The 21498-nt window shown below is 44.7% G+C and overlaps 1 protein-coding gene across 2 annotated transcripts in view; it reads left to right on the top strand.

The window, feature by feature from the left end:
* Nucleotides 1-21498, top strand: part of LOC146074318 (stabilin-2-like) — a 324893-nt gene that overhangs the window by 85822 nt on the left and 217573 nt on the right. For both annotated transcript variants that reach the window (XM_083182261.1, XM_083182263.1), the window contains exons 16-23: nucleotides 329-382; nucleotides 709-789; nucleotides 1717-1869; nucleotides 5402-5464; nucleotides 5565-5660; nucleotides 5973-6059; nucleotides 15534-15645; nucleotides 20653-20833. In XM_083182261.1, coding sequence (XP_083038387.1) covers nucleotides 329-382; nucleotides 709-789; nucleotides 1717-1869; nucleotides 5402-5464; nucleotides 5565-5660; nucleotides 5973-6059; nucleotides 15534-15645; nucleotides 20653-20833 — 827 coding nt within the window. The remainder of the gene's footprint in view (nucleotides 1-328; nucleotides 383-708; nucleotides 790-1716; nucleotides 1870-5401; nucleotides 5465-5564; nucleotides 5661-5972; nucleotides 6060-15533; nucleotides 15646-20652; nucleotides 20834-21498) is intronic.

Here is a 21498-nt window from a genome sequence, read left to right on the forward strand (position 1 = left end):
GTGTTTTTGGCCCATTTACTATTGTTCCTATGATAATTTGGCTAAATTGAGCCATTTAACATTGTTTCCTATGGGAAATCGAATCGGATCGCATCGCATCGCATCGCATCGTTCAATATCGTGTATGTGTACGATGCGATGCGATCCGATTTCTCTACGGAGAATAGCATGGTGCGCAATTAACTTAGTGGGCGCCCAGATAGGAAACAAGTACCCACAATGCATATATAACATTGTCCTGGGTATCATATGATGGACAGGGCACATGATATTTTTAGATTATGTGTACTGTTAATGCTTATTATGGTTTATGTGTTTATGTGTACAGGGTTCTAGGAAACTTCTGGAACTCATGAGGTACCATATTATTTCATCTGCTGAGGTCAGTTTACTTTTTCATTGTGTTACACTATATAAAGAAATTCTAGGCTAATGAGTGATTCATGCTAATGCCAAAATTATATACAGTATTTGGATGTAAAAGATTTTCTTTAACATATAAAGTTGTGAACTCCTGCAAGAGCTGTATAAAACTAGGCCAAACATTGGGGTGTAGCAAGCGCAGCAATTCAGAATGGTGTAAAAGCTGATAACCTTATTTAAGTCCTGTGGTGAACAAAGGTACATATATGAAGGTATACATTCTTCTATATAATGATTTAAATATTTATTGTAAATCTGTAGTAATCAAAATGTTGTCATCTGCAGCTGGATGTTGCAAACATCATATCATCAACTCACATTATGAGCATGGCAAACCAGCTGATCCAATTTAACACAACCAGTAACGTAAGTAGTAAAATTGTGCTACTCCCTTGTAGCTTTTTATGCCTGCTGTAAACTAAACACAGATGAAACATTAGGCCTTTGCTTGAGGTATTTCCATCTTGCTATGTATTCATTCAATTTGCTATGTATTCATTAGCAAATTAAATAGGTCTACTAGGTATAATATTTTCAGCATTAATCATCTATTTAGCACCCATAGGAACACACAGCGTTCCATGGGCATTCCCATGAAAAATCTCTGGTGGTGCGGGTAGCGGGGGAAGACAGCTGCCAGCCCTCTTCCCGTATAGGGGGGCTGCAGATCTAATGCAGCCCACACACGCACCGATTCCAGCGTGCGTTGTGGGCTTAACTAGCACACACAGCATCGCATCGTATGCCTTGTGCATACGATGTGCATGCGATGCGATGCGATGCTGTGCTAGAAAAAGCTAGTTCAAAAAGTATGTGCAGCACATACTTTTTGTACTGTACGATGGGGTGCTGCGGGAGCGCGCACCCCATCGTACAGCATCGCACCGCCGGCATCGGCGCGTGTGTGGGCTGCATTAGACACCAGAGACTGTCTTAGCTCTACGAGCACTAGTGAAATCATTCGATGGTCGGCAACCATCAATGATTTCTGCCCCGCACACAATCTGCAAATGGATGTTATGCATGCATACGGGGAGATTCACGGTGCGTGCGGACCTTTAGGGTTTAGATGACCCGCAAAGCTGTGAATTTCACAGCTTTGCGGGTCAATCAGAATGAGGGCCATTATGTATAAAGAATGTCAAAATGATTGATTGTACATGATTCCAAACTTGTATTTGCGTTGTAGAATTATAATAACTTATTTCAATTGTTATTAAATATCTGAGCATGAGAAATAAATGTTATAATATTAATTGAATGTGTCATCAATCTGCTTAAATTAATTTAAAGGGACAAATTCTGGTCAATGGAGAAAAGGTTGAAGAAGCTGATGTTGCAGCAAAAAATGGTCGGATTTATACTCTGGATGGTGTTCTTATCCCGCCATCTATATTGCCCATCCTGCCACACCGATGTGATGAGATCAAACATGAGCTAAAACTTGTAAGTAGATCATTGTTAGTTTTAGCCAAGCACATGCAGGAGCGAGCCTAAATATTCTGTGGCTAATAAATAAGAAATATTTCTCATAATAAAGTTTTTATGGAAACAATCCAGCCACTATTCTGTAAAAAAATATGAATGCTTGCATGGAATACATCCTATATAATAAAACATTGCTCCTAACCTCTAAAGAGGGAATTCAAGTGTTTTGCACCACCAGCATCCTCTAGGTGGCATTCAACAGAGCAATTCGAATATTTTGATGGGTTCAAATATTTTGATGGGATACAGTAGTAACTAGTTTTATTTAAACTGTTCCTCCGCTTTCTACTTTCTCCAATTTAAGGGAGCACCAACTACTTTGGATGGTCAATATGAACACTTTACTAACGGGTGGTCAGTTGTCAATCCTCCTTGATCTCCCTAAAACTCTCTCTGTTTACAAATTAGTTTTCCCAGTAATCTATTATTTGTATTATTTATTGTTCAGACTCTTTAGCATAAATGTCCAGCCAGGAAAACACTTTTAGCAAAGCGTTTAATAACAGTAATTGCTAAACACATATAATCGATCCTAAGACTAGGGGGTGTTTGTGTGAGATAAGTGACCCTAAAGGAGGCACTTATATACACACTACCTGGCGCTCGGCAAATACAATTGTTCTAATTTGGATATATCAAAGAAATAATAATATAGGAAGATCCTACAGCTGCAGCATACACTCCTGTGAGCCCGTCTAGGCACACAGAGAAAGAAGAAATAGATGGGGGGGGTTGGAGTGAATTGCGCTGCTGGTTATAATTGATAACACACTAATTGGCTGTATAAAGAAAAATGCAGGACACACTGTATTCTTTTTTATATAAATTTTTATCTAGAAAAAACACATAAATTTACAATACACATATACAATAATGAATAAAAAGTATATAATACACTAAGAGATGGGATCCCAGTTAAGCAGCTAATTAGCTTAAATAACGTCACAGTATATACTGTTAAACTCAGCAAGGTTAAATCAAGCCAAAATTTGTCGTTATTCTGCAGGTAGAGAATAAAGCAGGTAGATAAATCCGGACTTAAATAAGACTGGCCAGTCAAATGAGTGGTATAATGCAGTCACATTAATAGATGCTCACCAGAATAGTAGAGTCCGTACGGGATATTTAGATAGATATATGCAGGTCTAAGGAGCCCCTCAGATAGAATGAAGACTCCTCTCGGCGGAGCGCCGGCAGATTTTCACCGCAGTGTGAGGTGAAGTCACCGTGCAATCAGCGGTGATAAGGAGTGATAAGGTGCCGTCCTGCTGTGCTCCACGAACTCCTCTGGCTCACGTTGCTGGGTTGTATGCAGCTGATGGCCGGCAGCTCAGGGTGGGAGTGAGCCGCACTTCAGCTGAGGATGGATGGAAGCCCAGTCCGCAGTGAGCCCAGGGAGGGATAGAGTCGGGGGGAAAATGCACTCTCCCGAAATGAAGCCGGTGGTCAGAGGCTTTAAGCGGCTAAGTGCCGGTGGCGTCTTGCACGAAATTGTGCTGCTGGCTTGATGGATGTGAGGTGGCTAATTGCCGATGGTGTTGAACGGCTAGCGCTGCCTCCTTGAAGTTAGCTGAGATAAAGCTGGCTGGATCACCTTCTCAAGTGGATAAGGATAACGTGTCAACGCGTTTCGTCCCCTATTGTATTCTGGGAACTTTTTCAAGACAGATGGCTTGTTTTCCGTGAGGAAAAGCCATCCTCACCATCAAACCACCTCGCCATATTCAATGTTTGGTCAGAATCCTTGCCATTAGAGGACTGCAAGGATCCTGCTAAACGGCGATGTTCACCACGAATGCAGCAATTCCACTGCATTTTTGTGGCAAGCCCCGCCATTTTAATGGCTACACTCGCCGTTTCCACCTCGCCAAAAGGAACCAGCAATGTGGAAATGGCGAGTGAAGGGGAGGGAGTTGAATACTCTGACAGCGAGCTATTGGTGCAGCTCACTGTTTTAGCCTTCTGTAAGGGGCCTTCAATACCCCTCAGTAATGCAAGAAGGCAAATGTATATGAATAACCATGTACATTACACAATAGCATACACAAATTAAACTGTCTAATGGAATCTAAACTATGTACTTAAGACTTTACCACCAAGTCTAAGCTGCCTAACCAAAGCTAAACTAATCTAAGGGGTGGGAACTGATCACTACCAATCTAAACTACCCAGCAGAAGCTAAACTAGTCCAACTTAAATAAATAATACAATAATAATAATAATAATAATAATAATAATAATAATGAATACAAATGGCCTAAAGGCCAGCATACACTAGGGCAATTCACATGCAATTTAGGCTTTTTTCATGCGATTGCGGCGATTAATCGCATGAAAAGCATCCAAATTGCAGGTGATTGACAGCAGGTCCGATCCGCATCGCAACAGAGCCTGTGAGTCAAACCAGCTGCAGAAGCAATCTGCAAAAGGACCAATGTGTTTATTGTGCAAATGGGGAAATCTTTCAAATCAAGTGTGATTCTTTTTCAATCTCAATGAGGTATTTAACCAACTGTCCTACATTTATACCTTGAAATTGCTCCAAAAACTGCTTAATTGATTACATCATTCAAATGTCCACCATTACAACAATAAACAGCAAAAATAAACAGCATAAAAACATGAATTTTAATGGTGTGTACACATGGGTTCAATCAGCATGAGATTTTGACTATATACTGAAAATCGCATGCAGATCGCGTGCACATCGACAGGTTTTTTGCCTTGCGATCCCGATGCGCAGTCTCAGATAGACAGGGCAGCAATGACTATTTAGTGCAAATCTGCACTATATCGTCCAAAACGCATGCATGTTGGGCGGCTTGCCCTGCGATCCGATCCCGATGCGATCCAATAGCAAGCCTAATCGACTGTGTGTACACACTATACACAATATAATATCTCTCAAATATGTTGCAACATAATTGTAAGTAAATATAGTCAAAGAAGGTGATTTATGCTATGTACTGTGAATACAGGATGGTACTACACATTGTGTAGCTTAACCGGACATTGGCAAGATTGTAAGATAGGGTTGTGCAGTACAGTATGTACAAGATTTAACCCTTTGAGTGCCAACTTCTCTGTGAGAGATGCGCAAAATATCCACTACAAAGGGTAGTGTCGCTCACATTTGTTATATAAATTCAAATAAAAAATGTTGTGTAAAAAAATATTATATTTCCTAAATAAGGTAAACACTACAGGTCATTATGATGAATAAAAAAATTTGCTGGGCAATTTTCACACCTATTTTGACGAATTCCCCTGGCACTCAAGTTAACTTATCGATTTCACCTGCAGGTAATAGTCATTAATCACACTGATTGTTAGTTCTGTGGAGGCAAGGTTGCTCACAGGGGGGTGCCTTGCTTATGTATTCTCATCCAAACTTGTTAAATGTTGGAAAATGTGCTACCATTGTACCGATTGTTATTTGTTATGTAGAACAGAACTTCTGCAGAAACCTCACCAGGTTCTATTTTATTAGGGCAAATGTGTCTCCTGTGGAATGGTCCACCGAAGTACATGCCCACGAGGATCACAAAATACAGTAAGAAATTCTACTTCTACTTTTTTTTTTTCTGGGTGGATTAAGAGTATTGGATCTGCAAAAGATGAATTAATACAATACACATCTCTTTTTATTCTAGTCTATTATTTCAGTCAACTGTCCCTACTGGAATTATTTTATGGGCAGTGATTTTCCCAGAGCTGGGTGTTCTAGGTACTGCAATCACACTATTACCGTAAGTGTTGTCTCCCTTTAAGAAATTAAACATCCACAAACATTCAAGAAATACTGATTACACCGGGTTATGTGGAGTTGTATGGATGGAAAAGTCTATAGTGTCTAGGTCGTTTCATGTTGACCTTTTGATGTCAACCTAGACACTGAAAACCATTCTCCCAGATCCCATCTGGAAGTGCATGAGCAGATATCATTTATTATAGTTTCACACCACATATGTGAGCCATATGTCTTAATGTGAGGTAATATTATTGTATTGATAGGATAATGTTGTGCCAATTTCACTAATTATATTGTAACTGTCTTGCAGGTGCCCAAGTGTTGCAAAGGGTTTTATGGCCCAGAATGCAGACCCTGTCCCGGGGGCTTTACTAATGCTTGCTCTGGAAATGGAGAGGTACAGTAACTATATTTTATATATCAAAAAGTGTGACTCAAGTCTCCAATAACACAAGCCCGGTATTGCTAATTACCTACGGCTGTAGTGACAATGTAATTATAGCAACTTAACACAGTAACAAATAATAAGGCATCTCCAACTGTGTGGTATATACTGTATGGAATGGGATTAAACGGTCGACGCGTATAACATCGACGGTATTTAGGTCGAAGCCGTTAGTCCGACTGAACGGTTTTATCGAAAGTTTATAGACAGACAGTAGCATTAGGTCGATCACAGTTAGGTCGAAATATGCAAGGTCGAACGGAATAAAGGTAGACCGCTATTAGGTCGGCCTGTAAATAGGTTGAACAGTATTAGGTCGAACTATCCATATGTCGAACCCAATTAGATCGACCAGTACAAGGTCGATACTAATTAGGTCGGCCGCTATTAGGTCGAACAATAAATAGGTCGACCGGTTCAAGGTCGAAGATTACAAGATCGAACCTTTATTGGTCGTCCGCTTTTAGATCTACAAGTACAAGGTCGAAAATTAATAGGACGACAGCTAATAGGTCGAACTGTAAATAGGTCGACCGTGACAAGGTCGAAAAGTAAAAGATCGAAACTAATTTGGTCGACCGCTTTTACATCGACAAGTACAAGGTCGAAAATTAATAGGTCGACTGCTATTAGGTCGGCAAACGCAAGGTCGACTGTTTATAATCAGAGCGCATTTCGCTCGCCTTACTCAAGGTCCACCGTTAATAGTTTGACATCTTTCTACGCTGCACCCAGGGCCGCCGAGAGGCAGGGGGGGCGGGTACATTTTACCTGGGCCCGGGCCTATCAGGGGGCCCGGGTCCGAGGACACACACAAACACACTTTTTTTTTTAAGACTAAAAAGTGTGTGCAATGCGCGGTTCTGTGAAGCGGGACTCGGGAGCGCGGGTGGTGACAAATTAATGGAGGAGAAGGTGAGCGGGTGCTTACTGTGTCTGTCAGTGAGAGTGTGCAGACACTGACAGTGCGGAGCTTCCGTGCAGAGAGAGTCATCTCGGAGGTCTGACTGTATCTGCAGACTGCAGCAGCTAGGACCGGATGCTGCAGCCTACACGTGAGAGACCAGGGAGGGGAAGGTGCGCGCGGTGAAGCCGGAGGAGCTGAAAGCTTGAGCTCACTGAACTGTGTGTGCACTGACCCAGAAAATTAAGACAGACCAAGTAAATTCTGAAAAAACGCTGCAGTGCTTCCTGTAAGTACATTGATTTGCCTGTCCTGCTGCCTGGCTTAATATGTAACTTATATAGATTCTGTCTATCTTTGATTGATCTGTATATATATATATGTATGTGTATATATATATATATATATATATATATATGTGTGTATATATATATATATATATATATATATACACATATACTATGTATGAACTACCAATGATAAAAAGTATCTGGCTGTATCATACCCTCCAACTGTACCGAATTTGCCGGTATAGTACCGTTTTTTAACGGTCTGTACCGGCAAATCCAGTTTGTACCGAATGCACCGATTTTTCAATCAGTACAGCGGGTACGCCACAAAAACATCCCTCCATCTCCTCCAGAATCTCCCGGGCCCCGCTCCGGCTTGTGCTGCCTGGTCCGCCGGCTCTCCCCTCTCCCCCTCCCGTTCCCATGAGTGCATTGCGGGCCGGCCCGTGCGTCATGACGTCATGCGCCGGTACCGCGCACTCAGGGGAAAGGCCGTCTCTGCCTCACTGTCTGGACGCCGCCAGTCTCTGTGGCGGAGAGGGGTGCACGCATGAGGGGGTGGATCCATTCCACAGATCCCGATTTCGCAGCGGAGCGTCCGGAGCCTCAGCCTGTGCCACACATCACAGCGCAGAGCAAGTAGGTGGCTCTGCTCGCAGGCTGCACTTCTAAAAGCCCTCCAGTCTTCTTGTTTATCCAGCATATGACGCAACTGTTTGCCAGGCCTGCAGCTCATGTCACATGTGGTTTGCTGGCATATTAAATAAGTATACTTATTTATTAACTAATTATATAAAAATGTTTTAAAATACTTAGTTAATAAATAATTATACTTATTTAATATGCTAGCAGCCCACCAAACCCCTATGTGACATGAGCTGCATCAGGTGCTGGGCCGGGGGGCAGGGTGTCTGGGGGCATGACCACGCCTACTTTACACATGGCCACGCCCCTTCCTAAAATTGTACCGATTTCTGCCCTCCAAATGTTGGAGGGTATGCTGTATGTAAGTATAAATAACACCTTGTTTTGCACTAAAGGTGCATACACACTGAGCGGCTTTCCCCCTGCCCGGTGCCGACGGAGGGGGGAGGATTGCGTTGCATAGCGGATAGCTATGCAAAGCCATCCTGAAAGCCGCTCATCTGCTGGTATAACCAGCAGATGAACGGCTTTCCCGGCGATGATGCGGGAGCTGGGGCATACACACTGGGCGGCTTTGAGCTGAAAGCCGCTCAAACCTGCTGTTTTGAGCGACTTTCAGCTCAAAGTCGCCCAGTGTGTATGGGCCTTTTATGTAAATTGTCCTGATGACGGGCTAAGCCCCAAAAGACGTTGACATGTACAGTAAAATTTGATTTAGCACCAAGACCCGGAGTGACACCTGATTTTATTGGTTATATATCTATATATATCTTGGAGAAGAACGGCGTCAATCCAGGGTTCAGTTTTTCAAAATTTTTAACAAGTTGTTAAAAGCAAACAACCATACAATAAGCTGACGTTTCAGTGCCTTTAGGCATATGTGATCCGAATGGTGCTGACTATAAACTACAGGACCGTAAACAAACTGGTTGTCTTGTATTTTTCTGCATTGAGGCTATGACTGGTGTCTATATTTGTATCTCTTTATATATACAGTATGGGGGTAATCAGGTAAAAGCCACTCCACTATAGTGAAATCCCACCTTGCGAATTAATGTGCATGATTTGTGAATAGATGTGTACAGCTGCTAATCTACTCACAACTGAGCAAAAATGTCTACAGTAAATCCATTTGTGAGACACTCACTATGGAATGATTTGTTTCACTGGTCACCACCGATTGCAAGCTCTGAGTAGTCAGGGATTTACTAGGTGTCTACGATACAACCAGCTTGATCGTGGCTGGAGCTGACATCAAAAACCCTTCCCTAAAGGTGCGCACACACGTACAGATTTTCTGTCTGATCTATCTGGTGGGAACAAAAACCTGGAAATGTATGGGAGCAACTGACAATCAAAAATGACCACCCAAATGCAGGAAAACAGAAAAAAAAATGCTTTGATAAATATGTTATATCAGAATGATTTAAACAATTTGTCTGACTGATCACTGTCTGTTTTCAAGCATTTGGGAACAATGTTTTGATTGTCATTTGCTCCCATACATTTCCAGGTTTTTGTTCCCACCAGATAGATCAGACAGAAAAATCTGTACGTGTGTACGCACCTTTACAGGCTTGGGCACTCCTGTGCTATCTCTGACATCCCCAATGTTTTTTTGTGGGGGCACGGCTAGCACTTTCCTTTCCAATTAATGATCGGCTACCAGCCCTAGATGCTGGCTTCCTATTAAATCACCTTGTTAAAAGATTGCTAATAGAAAACGTACTGTAGCAGGACTTAATCGCTGGTTTGAATCGCGCATACACATTGAAGCCCATAGGCATGCTCAGTACATCAGTAATCGTCCGCTGCACGAATTTGCAGCCATGCGATTAGGTCTGAATTGGGCCCTATGTGAGAGTGTTTGTTTGTGTGTACAGATGTTTCCCTCGATGCTTTTTGCAGCTTATCATAGTGGTATTGTATGTGAAATGGGGGCCCTGGGAAGTTGTTGTACCGGGGCCCAGAATTTCTCTTGGCAGCCCTGGCTGCACCACCCCTAAGTCCCCCTATATCTGTCAAAATCTAGACGCCGCTATATCCCCCTAGTCACCCATCAGTCAGTCAACATGTAGACCACGTTGAGCAGCAGTATTCTGACCGTGGCACCACAAGTGCCAGAATGACCTGGCACTGTTCAGCGCCCAACACCCCCAATAAACCCTCACACATGAAGGTCTCCACCCCTGGTATCCCTCCTTCTCCCTTGCTGCATCCAAAAAATACGGCACCCCCCATTCCCGGCTAAATGCAGACTCCCCAAGCCTCCCCATACAGTCACACAGCCTCCCGTCTACATTCAGGCGCTTAGCTGTACTATAGCGCATTGCCGGGGCTTAACATGACTGCCGCGCCCAGTAGGCATCTGCCTAGGGTGCCGCGATCTCTGGGGGCGCTAAAGTCGGCCTTTCCAATATTCTAGCATGTCTGTGAGCATCCCTGTTGTACTTAATGCAGCTGGCTGCTGTGGAACCTCTGAGACCTCCCCCACACTTTCCCTAGAGGCATACTTTGGTGCCTAACATGACTCACACCGACCCTGGTGGCACCACAAGTGCCAGAACGACCTGGCACTGCTCAGCGCCGCACACCCCCATTAAAACCTCACCCAGGAAGGGCTACAACCCTGGGATCCCTTCAAACTCCCTAGCTGCACCCATAAAATACGGCACCCCCATTCCCGGCTAAATGCAGACTCCCCAAGCCTCCCCATACAGTCACACAGCCTCCCGCCTACATTCAGTCGCCTAGCTCCACTCTAGCGCATTGCCGGGGCCTATCATGACTGTGGCACCACAAGTGCCAGAATGACCTGCCACTCTTCAGCGCCGCACACGCCCATTAAACCCTCACCCAGGAAGGGCTCCACCCCTGGGATCCCTCCATCTCCCTAGCTGCACCCATTAAATACGGCACACCTATTGCCGGCTAAATGCAGACTCCCCAAGTCTCCCCATAGAGTCACACAGCCTCCCGTCTACAGTTAGAAGCTCAACTCCACTCTAGCGCATTGCCGGGCCCTATCATGACTGCGGCGCCCAGTAGGCAGCTGCCCAGGGTGCCGGGATCTCGGGGGGCGCTAAAGTCTGCCTATCAAATATTCAAGGATTTCTGTGGAGGATCCCTGTTGTACTTAATGCAGCTGGCTGCTGTGGAACCTCTGAGACCTCCCCCACACTTTCCCTAGAGGCATACTTCCCTACTTTGGTGCCTAAGAAGACTTACACTGGCCCTTGTGGCACCACAATGACCTGGCACTGCTCAGCGCTGCACACCCCCATTACACCGTCACCCATCCCTAGCTGCACCCATAAAGTACTGCACCCCTATTCCTGGCTAAATGCAGACTCCCCAAGTTTCCCCATAGAGTCACACAGCCTCCCGTCTACATTTAGAAGCTCATTCCACGCTAGTTGATAGCGCTTTGCCAGGCTCTATCATTACTGTGGCACTACAAGTGCCACAATGATCTGGCACTGTACAGTGCTGCAAACACCCATTACACTGTCACCCATGAAGGGCTCCACCCCTGGGATCCCTCCATCTCCCTAGCTGCACCCAATAAATACGACACCCCTAAGCACCCCTATACCTGACTAAATCCAGACTCCCCAAAGTCACACAGCCTCCCGTCTACATGTAGACTTCAGCTCCATGCTAGTTGATAGCGCTTTGCCGAGCTCTATTATTACTTTGGCACTACAAGTAATAATAGAGCCCGGCAAAGCGCTATCAACTAGCGTGGAGCTGGGGTCTACATGTAGACGGGAGGCTGTGTGACTTTGGGGAGTCTGGATTTAGTCAGGTATAGGGGTGCTTAGGGGTGCTGTATTTATTTGGTGCAGCTAGGGAGATGGAGGGATCCCAGGGGTGGAGCCCTTCATGGGTGACAGTGTAATGGGTGTTTGCAGCGCTGCACAGTGCCAGGTCATTTTGGCACTTGTAGTGCCACAGTAATAACAGAGCCCGGCAAAGCGCTATCAACTAGCGTGGAGCTGAGTTCTACATGTAGACGGGAGGCTGTGTGACTTTGGGGAGTCTGGATTTAGTCAGGTATAGGGGTGCTTAGGGGTGCAGTATTTAATGGGAGCAGCTAGGGAGATGGAGGGATCCCAGGGGTGGAGCCCTTCATGGGTGACAGTGTAATGGGTGTTTGCAGCGCTGCACAGTGCCAGGTCATTCTGGCACTTGTAGTGCCACAGTAATGATAGAGCCCGGCAAAGCGCTATCAACTAGCGTGGAGCTGAGGTCTACATGTAGACGGGTGGCTGTGTGACTTTGGGGAGTCTGGATTTAGTCAGGTATAGGGGTGCTTAGGGGTGCAGTATTTAATGGGTCCAGCTAGGGAGATGAAGGGATCCCAGGGGTGGAGACCTTCATGGGTGACGCTGTAATGGGTGTTTGCAGCGCTGCACAGTGCCAGGTCATTGTGGCACCTGTAGTGCCACAGTAATGATAGAGCCTGGCAAAGCGCTATCAACTAGCGTGGAATGAGCTTCTAAATGTAGACGGGAGGCTGTGTGACTCTATGGGGAGACTTGGGGAGTCTGCATTTAGCCAGGAATAGGGGTGCAGTATTTTATGGGTGCAGCTAGGGAGATGGAGGGATACCAGGGGTGGAGACCTTCATGGGTGACGGTATAATGGGGGTGTGCAGCGCTGAGCAGTGCCAGGTCATTGTGGCACTTGTGGTGCCGCAAGGGCCGGTGTAAGTCTTCTTAGGCACCAAAGTAGGGAAGTATGCCTCTAGGGAAAGTGTGGGGGAGGTCTCAGAGGTTCCACAGCAGCCAGCTGCATTAAGTACAACAGGGATCCTCCACAGAAATCCTCGAATATTTGATAGGCAGACTTTAGCGCCCCCCGAGATCCCGGCACCCTGGGCAGCTGCCGACTGGGCGCCCCAGTCATGATAGGGCCCGGCAATGCGCTAGAGTGGAGTTGAGCTTCTTAATGTAGACGGGAGGCTGTGTGACTCTATGGGGAGACTTGGGGAGTCTGCATTTAGCCGGCAATAGGGGTGCTGTATTTAATGGGTGCAGCTAGGGAGATGGAGGGGTCCCAGAGGTGGAGACCTTCATGGGTGACGGTGTAATGGGGGTGTGCAGCGCTGAGCAGTGCCAGGTCATTCTGGCACTTGTGGTGCCACAAGGGCCGGTGTAAGTCTTCTTAGGCCCCAAAGTAGGGAAGTATGCCTCTAGGGAAAGTTTGGGGGAGGTTTCAGAGGTTCCACAGCAGCCAGCTGCATTAAGTACAACAGGGATCCTCACAGAAATCCTCGGAATATTTGATAGGCAGACTTTAGCGCCCCCCGAGATCCTGGCACCCTGAGCAGCTGCCTACTGGGCGCCGCAGTCATGATAGGGCCCGCAATGCGCTAGAGTGGGGCTGAGCGTCTAAATGTAGACGGGAGGCTGTGTGACTCTATGGGGAGGCTTGGGGAGTCTGCATTTAGCCGGGAATAGGGGTGCCGTGTTTATTGGGTGCAGCTAGGGAGATGGAGGGATCTCAGGGGTGGAGACCTTCATGGGTGTGGGTGTAATGGGGGTATGCAGTGCTGAGCAGTGCCATGTCATTCTGGCACTTGTAGTGCCACGTCAGATGATTAGTGCAGAGTATTGAGAGTGGCAGGGTGTCATTACCGTCATGAATAGGTGCTACAAGAGTGCAGTAAGATGTTAACCTATTAACGGTCGACCTTGTGTATGGCGACCTAAATGCGCTCGACTTGTAAACGGTCGACCTTGCACTTGTCGACAAAATAGCGGTCAATCTAATCCGGTTCGATGTTACGTGTGTCGGCCTAGTTGTTGTCGATGTAAGAGCGGTCGATCTAATGCGGTTCGATCTTACGTGTGTCGACATAGTTGTTGTCGATGTAAATACTGTCGATGTATTGTATGTTCGATGTTCTGTGTTTCGACCTAGTTGTTGTCGATGTAAGTGCGTTCGATCTAATGCGGTTCGATCTTACTGTGTTGACATAGTTGTTGTCGATGTAAGTAGTGTCGATGTACTGTATGTTCGATGTTCTGTGTTTCGACCTAGTTGTTGTCGATGTAAATGCGTTCGATCTAAAGCGGTTCGATCTTACGTGTGTCGACATAGTTGTTGTCGATGTAAGTATTGTCGATGTATTGTATGGTCGGTGTTCTATGATTGCCGATCATGTTAATGTCGAACTTATGTTACATTCGACCTATAAGGTTTCGATGTAATGTAAGTGTCGACCTTTACAGTGTCTGTGAAGTGGTGGCGACCTAAGTTCGTTCGATCTTCCCGTGATCGACCAAATGACCGTATACCTACTCTATATACTAAAGCTTCTAAAACTGAAAAATAGTGATGTTGCCCACCAATCAGATTATTTCTATAATTTTCTAGGATGCAACAGAGAAATGATAAACAGAATCTGATTGGTTGCTATTTTAAAAAGCATTAGTCAGACCTGTGACTTTCACTTAGGCTATTGCTTAAAAGGCCATTAAACGCAAATTTATTTTAAGTAGGTGATAACCTGCATACACCTTTCAGATTAAAAAGCCAAGTCGCACCTGGGATTTTGTACATGGGTTTAACACAAATGCAATTTGGCTGGACGAGGATTATACCCCGGATGGCTCCCTCACCAAGTGCTGGCTTTTCATGTGCTGTAAACAGATTCCAGGTCAGATGGACCCAGGTTACCTATTTACACTGAGCCCTACCCAGCTCCTTCCTCGGTCACTGGACCCAGGATGAGCCCTTTCCACTGTCAAAAATCCCTGGTTCAAGTACAATAACCCAGGATTTTTATGTCAGTGCCTAGATATACTGGAATCTCATACTATTTTTACTTATGGTTCTATATAGCGGTTCTTAAACTGTGGGTCCTGACCCCAAAGTGGGTCCCGACCACCTCAGCATGGGGTCACGACTAAATGTTGCTGACCATCAGGCAAATGTGTATGTGGAGGGAGGACAGGGTATATTTCATTACGGAAGCACCCTCTGCTTCCCTCTTCCATCCTCCTGTCACCCATTTCCATCCCCCCCCCATTACCCACTGCCTCCCTTTCACAATTGCGGTCACTTCACTTCACTGCCCACACATGTGGGGGCCATTCAGTAGTAACTTGCTGGGGTCCTGTAATAATTTTTATTGTCTGACGGGGTCCCAGAGCAAAATAGTTTGGGCACTCCTGTAGTAGAACATGGATCATGTTGACACACATTCTTACAAGTATCTGGAAACTTCTAAGGAAAAATATCAATCAGCTTCAAAATGTTTGGGAAAGGTTTAAGTGGGAATATTTTCCTAAAAACTGCAAAATACTATTACCTGATATTTGGCAATTATTCTTTTTCCTTTCCCTTCCCCCTTCCCTTCCTTCCTCCTACCTTTTTCTGCTCATTGCAGAACATGAAATACAAACTTTCTAAACATTGCTTGCAGTCATGTCCATACGTAGCACTGCCAGTTGAACCAAAGTTTTAGTGCCATTGTGGGCATGGGGCGGAGGGCGGGTGGAGGAGCTATGAAGGAGCTATTTCATAACATTGTGAATTTTTTTTCTTCTGATTAATGTATTTTTCCCCCTTCCTCAGTGTATGGATGGCATGACTGGGAATGGAACCTGTGTTTGTGATGAAGCATTTACTGGCACTGACTGTCGACGTTGTTTCGATAACAAAAAGTATGGACTTCGATGTGACAAAAGTAAGAAGTGTACAGTGACTAGCAAATGAAATGTCTGAGGACATTATCTCTAATATTATTAATATTATTATTTAGGAGTAACATTACATGGATACATGTCTGCAGACTTCATTCATTGTACATTCACAAATAGTTTCCCAGGGATGCGATGCGCTGCTGCCTGATGTTGATACACCAGAGATTGGAGATTTCTGCTGCGGACCCTCCTGATACAAATGGTGTTTTCAGGGATTTAGTCACAAATATTGTATGATAACTGTGCCCCTATATACAGTTAGGGCATGTAAAAATGTAGGAATGGTTGAAGACCAGGCCGAAAGATGCATAGACAGTTTACCTGAGAAAATCTTAGAATTGGTGGAAGGTCGAGGGCAGGTGCAAATTTCAAATGATGATGATGATGATGATGATAACAGGCACCAGGAGTGACCTGCTTATGATTGGCAGCTTGTAAAGGTGCCACCGCTGCTGATAGAAGCCACTTTTATTGCATGTCCATATATTATGGTTTAGCACAGTGGTTCCCAAACTGTGTGCCGTGGCTCCCTGGGGTGCCTCTGAGTACTTGCAGGGGTGCCTCAGGGTGGTGGTCCAGAACCAATTCAAATTGTTTGTGCTCCATGTAATAGGCAAAAACAGTGCTTGTGGCTTCCAATTAGAAAATATGTGGATAAGCAGAAGTTAATAATTTGTTTCACCACATAACTGGACCAAAGCATGACATATAAGCACAATATATTTTATTTAATATTATTTTTCTGAAATTCTTGATAACAAACTTTGCACCTAGGGGTGCCGTGACAAATATTCTGATACTCTAGGGTGCCGTGATATCAAAAAGTTTGGGAACCACTGGTTTAGCGTTTATATTTTGTAGTCATTTTATTTTGTACACAAATTGATGCGGGTTCAGTATGATTTCCTGGGAGTAGGGATCCTGCCTGTTGGAATGCCGGCAGCAAGGAAGCGCAATGAGAATCTTTGCAGTTCTATTTCCCCTCTATGGGGCTTGTGGACTCCCACGAAGGAGGATAGACCCTGTGCACCTGGATTCCGGCTGGCGGTAGTGTCAGATCTTGACATTGGCATCCTGACCGTCTGGATCAGAGTACCGGCATATTATCTAAATCCCATTGTTCCTGCTGTATTAGAGAATGTTCTTACAGTCTATTGAAACCTAGGGGTAGATTTATTAAGCTTGGTGAAGTGATAAAGTGTCTGGGTTTTTATCACTGGCCTGTAATTTTTCAAACCCTGTCTGTAACTTCACAGTTAGGAGCTGATTGGCCGGTGCTAAAAATCAGACACTTTATCACTTCATCGAGCTTAATATATCTACCCCTTAATGCCTCAAGAACATTTCACAAGCAATACTAATGGCTGGAATATGAACAAAAGTGTATGTAACATACAGCTTGTATAACATTAACATGGCCAAACATGCTGATCCACATGCATCGTGCTATACAGTAGTTGCAGCTTTGCATACAGTATAACCACAATTTTGGCTTTTTGGTGCACATTTTGTGCCTGTACTTTGCTGAGCTGTTTTTGCAAAGATCCTTTAAGATTTGTAAGCTTTAACATTGGTAATTAACAATAATACTATCAATTTATAGATAAGGCAATATCATTAGGTTTCCTCATGATTCTCGCATATCATAAACTCACATAAGTCATTGAAATTATTATAGATTTATTCATAAAAATGAATCAATTAATGTTCTTATGAGAAGCACAATCAATCATATAATGGGTACTTGTTTGCTAGCACGGCCACAATCGCGGGCATCGTGTACCTTAAAGTTAAGGTACACAATGCCCGCGATGGACCCGATTTCCTTTGAAATCAGGTCCATTTTGCCGGCAAAGGCTAAATCGGGGGCATCGCGTCGGTCGCGGCCATTAACATGGCCCCCGACGCGACCGACGCGATGCCCATGATTTTGCCATAGGCTTCAATGTTAAAATATTTTTTAACATTGAAATCGGGAGCATCGCGTCAGTCTTGTGCCATTATAATGGCACAAGATGAGATGGACTTGATTAAGTCCATCTCACATAGGAAACAATGTGAAATGGGCCAATATGACCCATTTCACATTGTCTATGGCATCGTCGTCACCCCACACGACCACCCCGATGCAAATCGGTGTGGCCGTGCTAGGAAACAAGTACCATATAAGGTATATGTATTTGATTTATTGCACTTCTTGCAAGAAAAATAATTATTATTTATGGGGAGTGCATTTATTATCATTTTAATGACTTGTGTGAGTTTATTCAGGACCTTGTGATGTTGATTTAGGTGTTTTATATATGCATTTATAATACACTGTTAATTACCAACATCAGTGCTTATGGGCAGTATTCAATGAAAATAATCGCGATGTGCAGCGAATCTTGTTTAGGATTCGCTGCACTGTCGCCGTGTTCCGGAGGGCTGGTACCTTCGCAGCCAGCCCTCGCTGATACACTATTCAATGCCGCAGGGGCTCGATGCCCCTGACGGCGAATGTTAACCCCTGCAGCGGACCCGCAGGGAGCCGGGGAACGGCAGCAGGCAGGGATATGGAAGTCTCCCTGCCTGCCCCAGAACGTATGTGGGGGGGAGGTGGGCTCCCCGGAAGCCAGGCAGCACAAGCTGCCCCCGGGAGAGCCAGCAGGGGACCGGGTATGCACTGCTCCCGATCGTGCATATGTAATGATCGAGAGCAGTGAATATATGAATATCTAATGAGCGGCTCGGCTCCCGGCCCCCTGCTGGCTGCTCTGTGTAAAAAAAATATATATTTTTAAATTAAATATATATTCAGGTGTTGTAAGCACATGAATAAAAATAGCATGCCCCTTCACAGAATAAAATTCCTGATTTTTTTACACCAAATTTAAAAAAAAAACATTATTTTAAAAGTTCACATTCCACTTCACCATGAAAAGATGGTGATTGCTACACTGTGACACATGGCGAAAATCACTTAGAAAGCAATTCGCCATCTTCTCATTGAATACACTCATGGTGAATCACATTGAAAAACCCATTGAAAAACCACAGCGAATTGCGGGGACTATCAGACGGCGAATTGTCCATCATTCACTGTTCGCAGATGGTGAAAAGTGCATGTGGAATAGGGTGATTCACTTTCTGACACAAAAAAATCACCTTCCAAAGTGAAAATACCACAAATTCGCCATGAAACATGGTGAATTGGCCTCATTAAATACTGCCCTATGTATTTTAAAGGTCTTTATTGTTCAAAAACGGGGCCAGTCCTATATGAAACGACCCTTAGCAGCTGTGTGGTTGTGTAATCAGAGGCATTACTATAAACTGTATGGGCCCCATAGCACAATTTTGAACACCTAATTAGTGTGGGTGCAGGAGTCAAGAGGGTGGGTTATGGTAAAAAATAAATAGTAAATAAAATTATAATTTAATTATAATTAAGAAAAATTAAAACACACTGGGACTTACATCTTAGTGCTGCTGCACATCAAAGCAGATTTGTGAAGGTGCTCTCTATCAGGCAATAGTGCAGAGATGAACCGGGTCACAGCAGAGATCTTTTTCTGGTGCCGGGAAGAAGGTGTCTCCATCTTGCTCTTCCTAAGCGCACCAGAGTGCATCCCCCTCCTACCCTGGCGGCCATGTCATTAAATATACAGAGCAAGTGCAACACATGCAATCGAGCTTGGCTTGTTGTGCAGGCTGTGTGCTCAGCTGTCATGCTCTGAGCACACATAGCCACACATAAGCTGTCCTGCAGTTCACTTCCTGTTCATGGCCAGGAAAGGTGAAAGTGTGTGAGGTCACTTGAAGTTCGAGCACTGCCTGCCAGCACTCACACAGCCTCTGAAGCCCCAGCTCTGCAGGCTAAAGGGAGCCCAGAAGAGATAACGGAGCGTGCAAGGTGGAAGGGGGAGCTCTGTGGCTGTCTGTGTGAGGACGCTCAATTAACCCTGTCATTGCGTCCTCACACAGACAGCCAGAGGCGGAGAGAAGGCTGCTGCACCTCACTCAGGAATCTTGCCTCCGGCGTCACCCGTGACCCTGCGCCCCCCCCCCCCCCCCCGCCATGGCGGGGGCTGCTGAGCATTAGTTACGCCACTGGCTCTAGGCATAAGCTGTCATTTAGGAATTTTTGATAGCATTTCTGTTCTAAGCCTGGGAATTTGATAATCACCAGTGTGTGAGGTCATCTTTCTAAGACACTGTACACCAATAGAACTCCTGATCTGTCCCAATTTTTCTTATCAATGAAACAGTAAAGGGGCCTACACACATATAGTGTTTACTGAGTAATCTGAGCGATGCTAGATAGCTCAGCAAGATCGCTCAGCACATAGCGTTGCCAGGGGCGGATTTAGGAGTGAGTGCGCCCGTAGGCACAACGATAATGCCCCCCCCCCCCCTGCCTAAGTGTATTATTTGTATTGATTATTTATAAGCCCTCATTTGAGAGAATAGAATAAGTAGGACAGATTACAGGGACAGTATCTGCATTCCTTATCCATGTACACTCTATACAAGATGGAATATGGAACAGTACAGTGGATATTGTGCAGTTACTGGTACATTTCAGGCTGACAGCACCAACAGAAGCATCCAAGTGCCGCCCCCAAACATATGCCGCCCCTAGGCACGTGCCTCACGTGCCTAATGGGAAATTCGGCACTGAGCGTTGCACAGTGCAGTGTGCTGAGCGACCGGTCAGGGCCAGTGTTCACCAGTGAGAAAACTGGCCCTGACTGGCAATGTAACTAGATTTATCCAGCAGGATATTAATTGCTGGGCAATAGTGACTCACGTAGCGATATAGGGGCATTTTCTAAGCGATCTAGTCAAATTAAGTCAGATTGCTTAGAATATGCACTGAAATCACCCAGTGTGTGGGCCCCATGAGGAATCCCAACCTCTCTTTACTCTCTATGTGCGCTTTAATTAATAATGAAAAATCATTATAACATGTTTTGCAGCTTTACTAATGTTTTGTTACTTGGCCTTAGAGTGTGGATGTATCCATGGAATATGCGATAACCATGTAGACAGTGATGGCAGCTGTGTGACAGGGTCCTGTAACACTGGATATACAGGGACTTTCTGTGATAAGAAGACTACTCTGTGCGGAGCTTTGGTGACCTACTGTCATGCCTACGCAGACTGTGAATACAGCAAAGGGACACCCAGGTACTCTGCGTCTGTACCAAGTAATAATACCAAGTAATAATACCAAGTAATAATACTACCAATAATAATCCACTTACAGTCAGTCCTCAGTCTATATATAATGTTCCTACTGTATTTAATGTTCAAGTATAAATATATTAAGTATATTCATTAAAATTAGGTATCCTTTGTATTAGAGATGTGCACCGGCCACTTTTCGGGTTTTGGGTTTTGGGTTTTGGGTTCTGATTACCTTGAGGTTTTGGGTTCTAATGGGTTTTGGCAAAACACCTCCTAAGTGTTTTGTGTTTGGATTTATTTGGGTTTTGGGTTCTGATTTTTTTGTTAAAAAAGCCTAAAAACAGCAAAAATTGCAGAATTTTGTGGTTTTTTTGCTCCTACACTATATTGACCTCAATAACATTCATTTACACTCATTTCCAGTGTATTCTGAACACCTCACACCTCACAATATTGTTTTTATTGCCAAAGTTTGCACTGAGGTAGCTGGATAACTATGCTAAGCCACACAAGTGTGCGGCACAAACACGTGGCTCATGTAAGAGTGGCACTGCAGCGGCAGACATGATGGCAGTTTAAAAAAATAGGCCCATAAAAGATACCTATCTGGCTTGATCATGCACTGTTTACCATGTGCAGCCAAGGAGCGGTGGGCATTTTGTGCA

This window comes from Crinia signifera, chromosome 4, assembly GCF_055691185.1.
Source record: "Crinia signifera chromosome 4, ASM5569118v1, whole genome shotgun sequence".
Classification (NCBI taxonomy): Eukaryota; Metazoa; Chordata; class Amphibia; order Anura; family Myobatrachidae; genus Crinia; species Crinia signifera.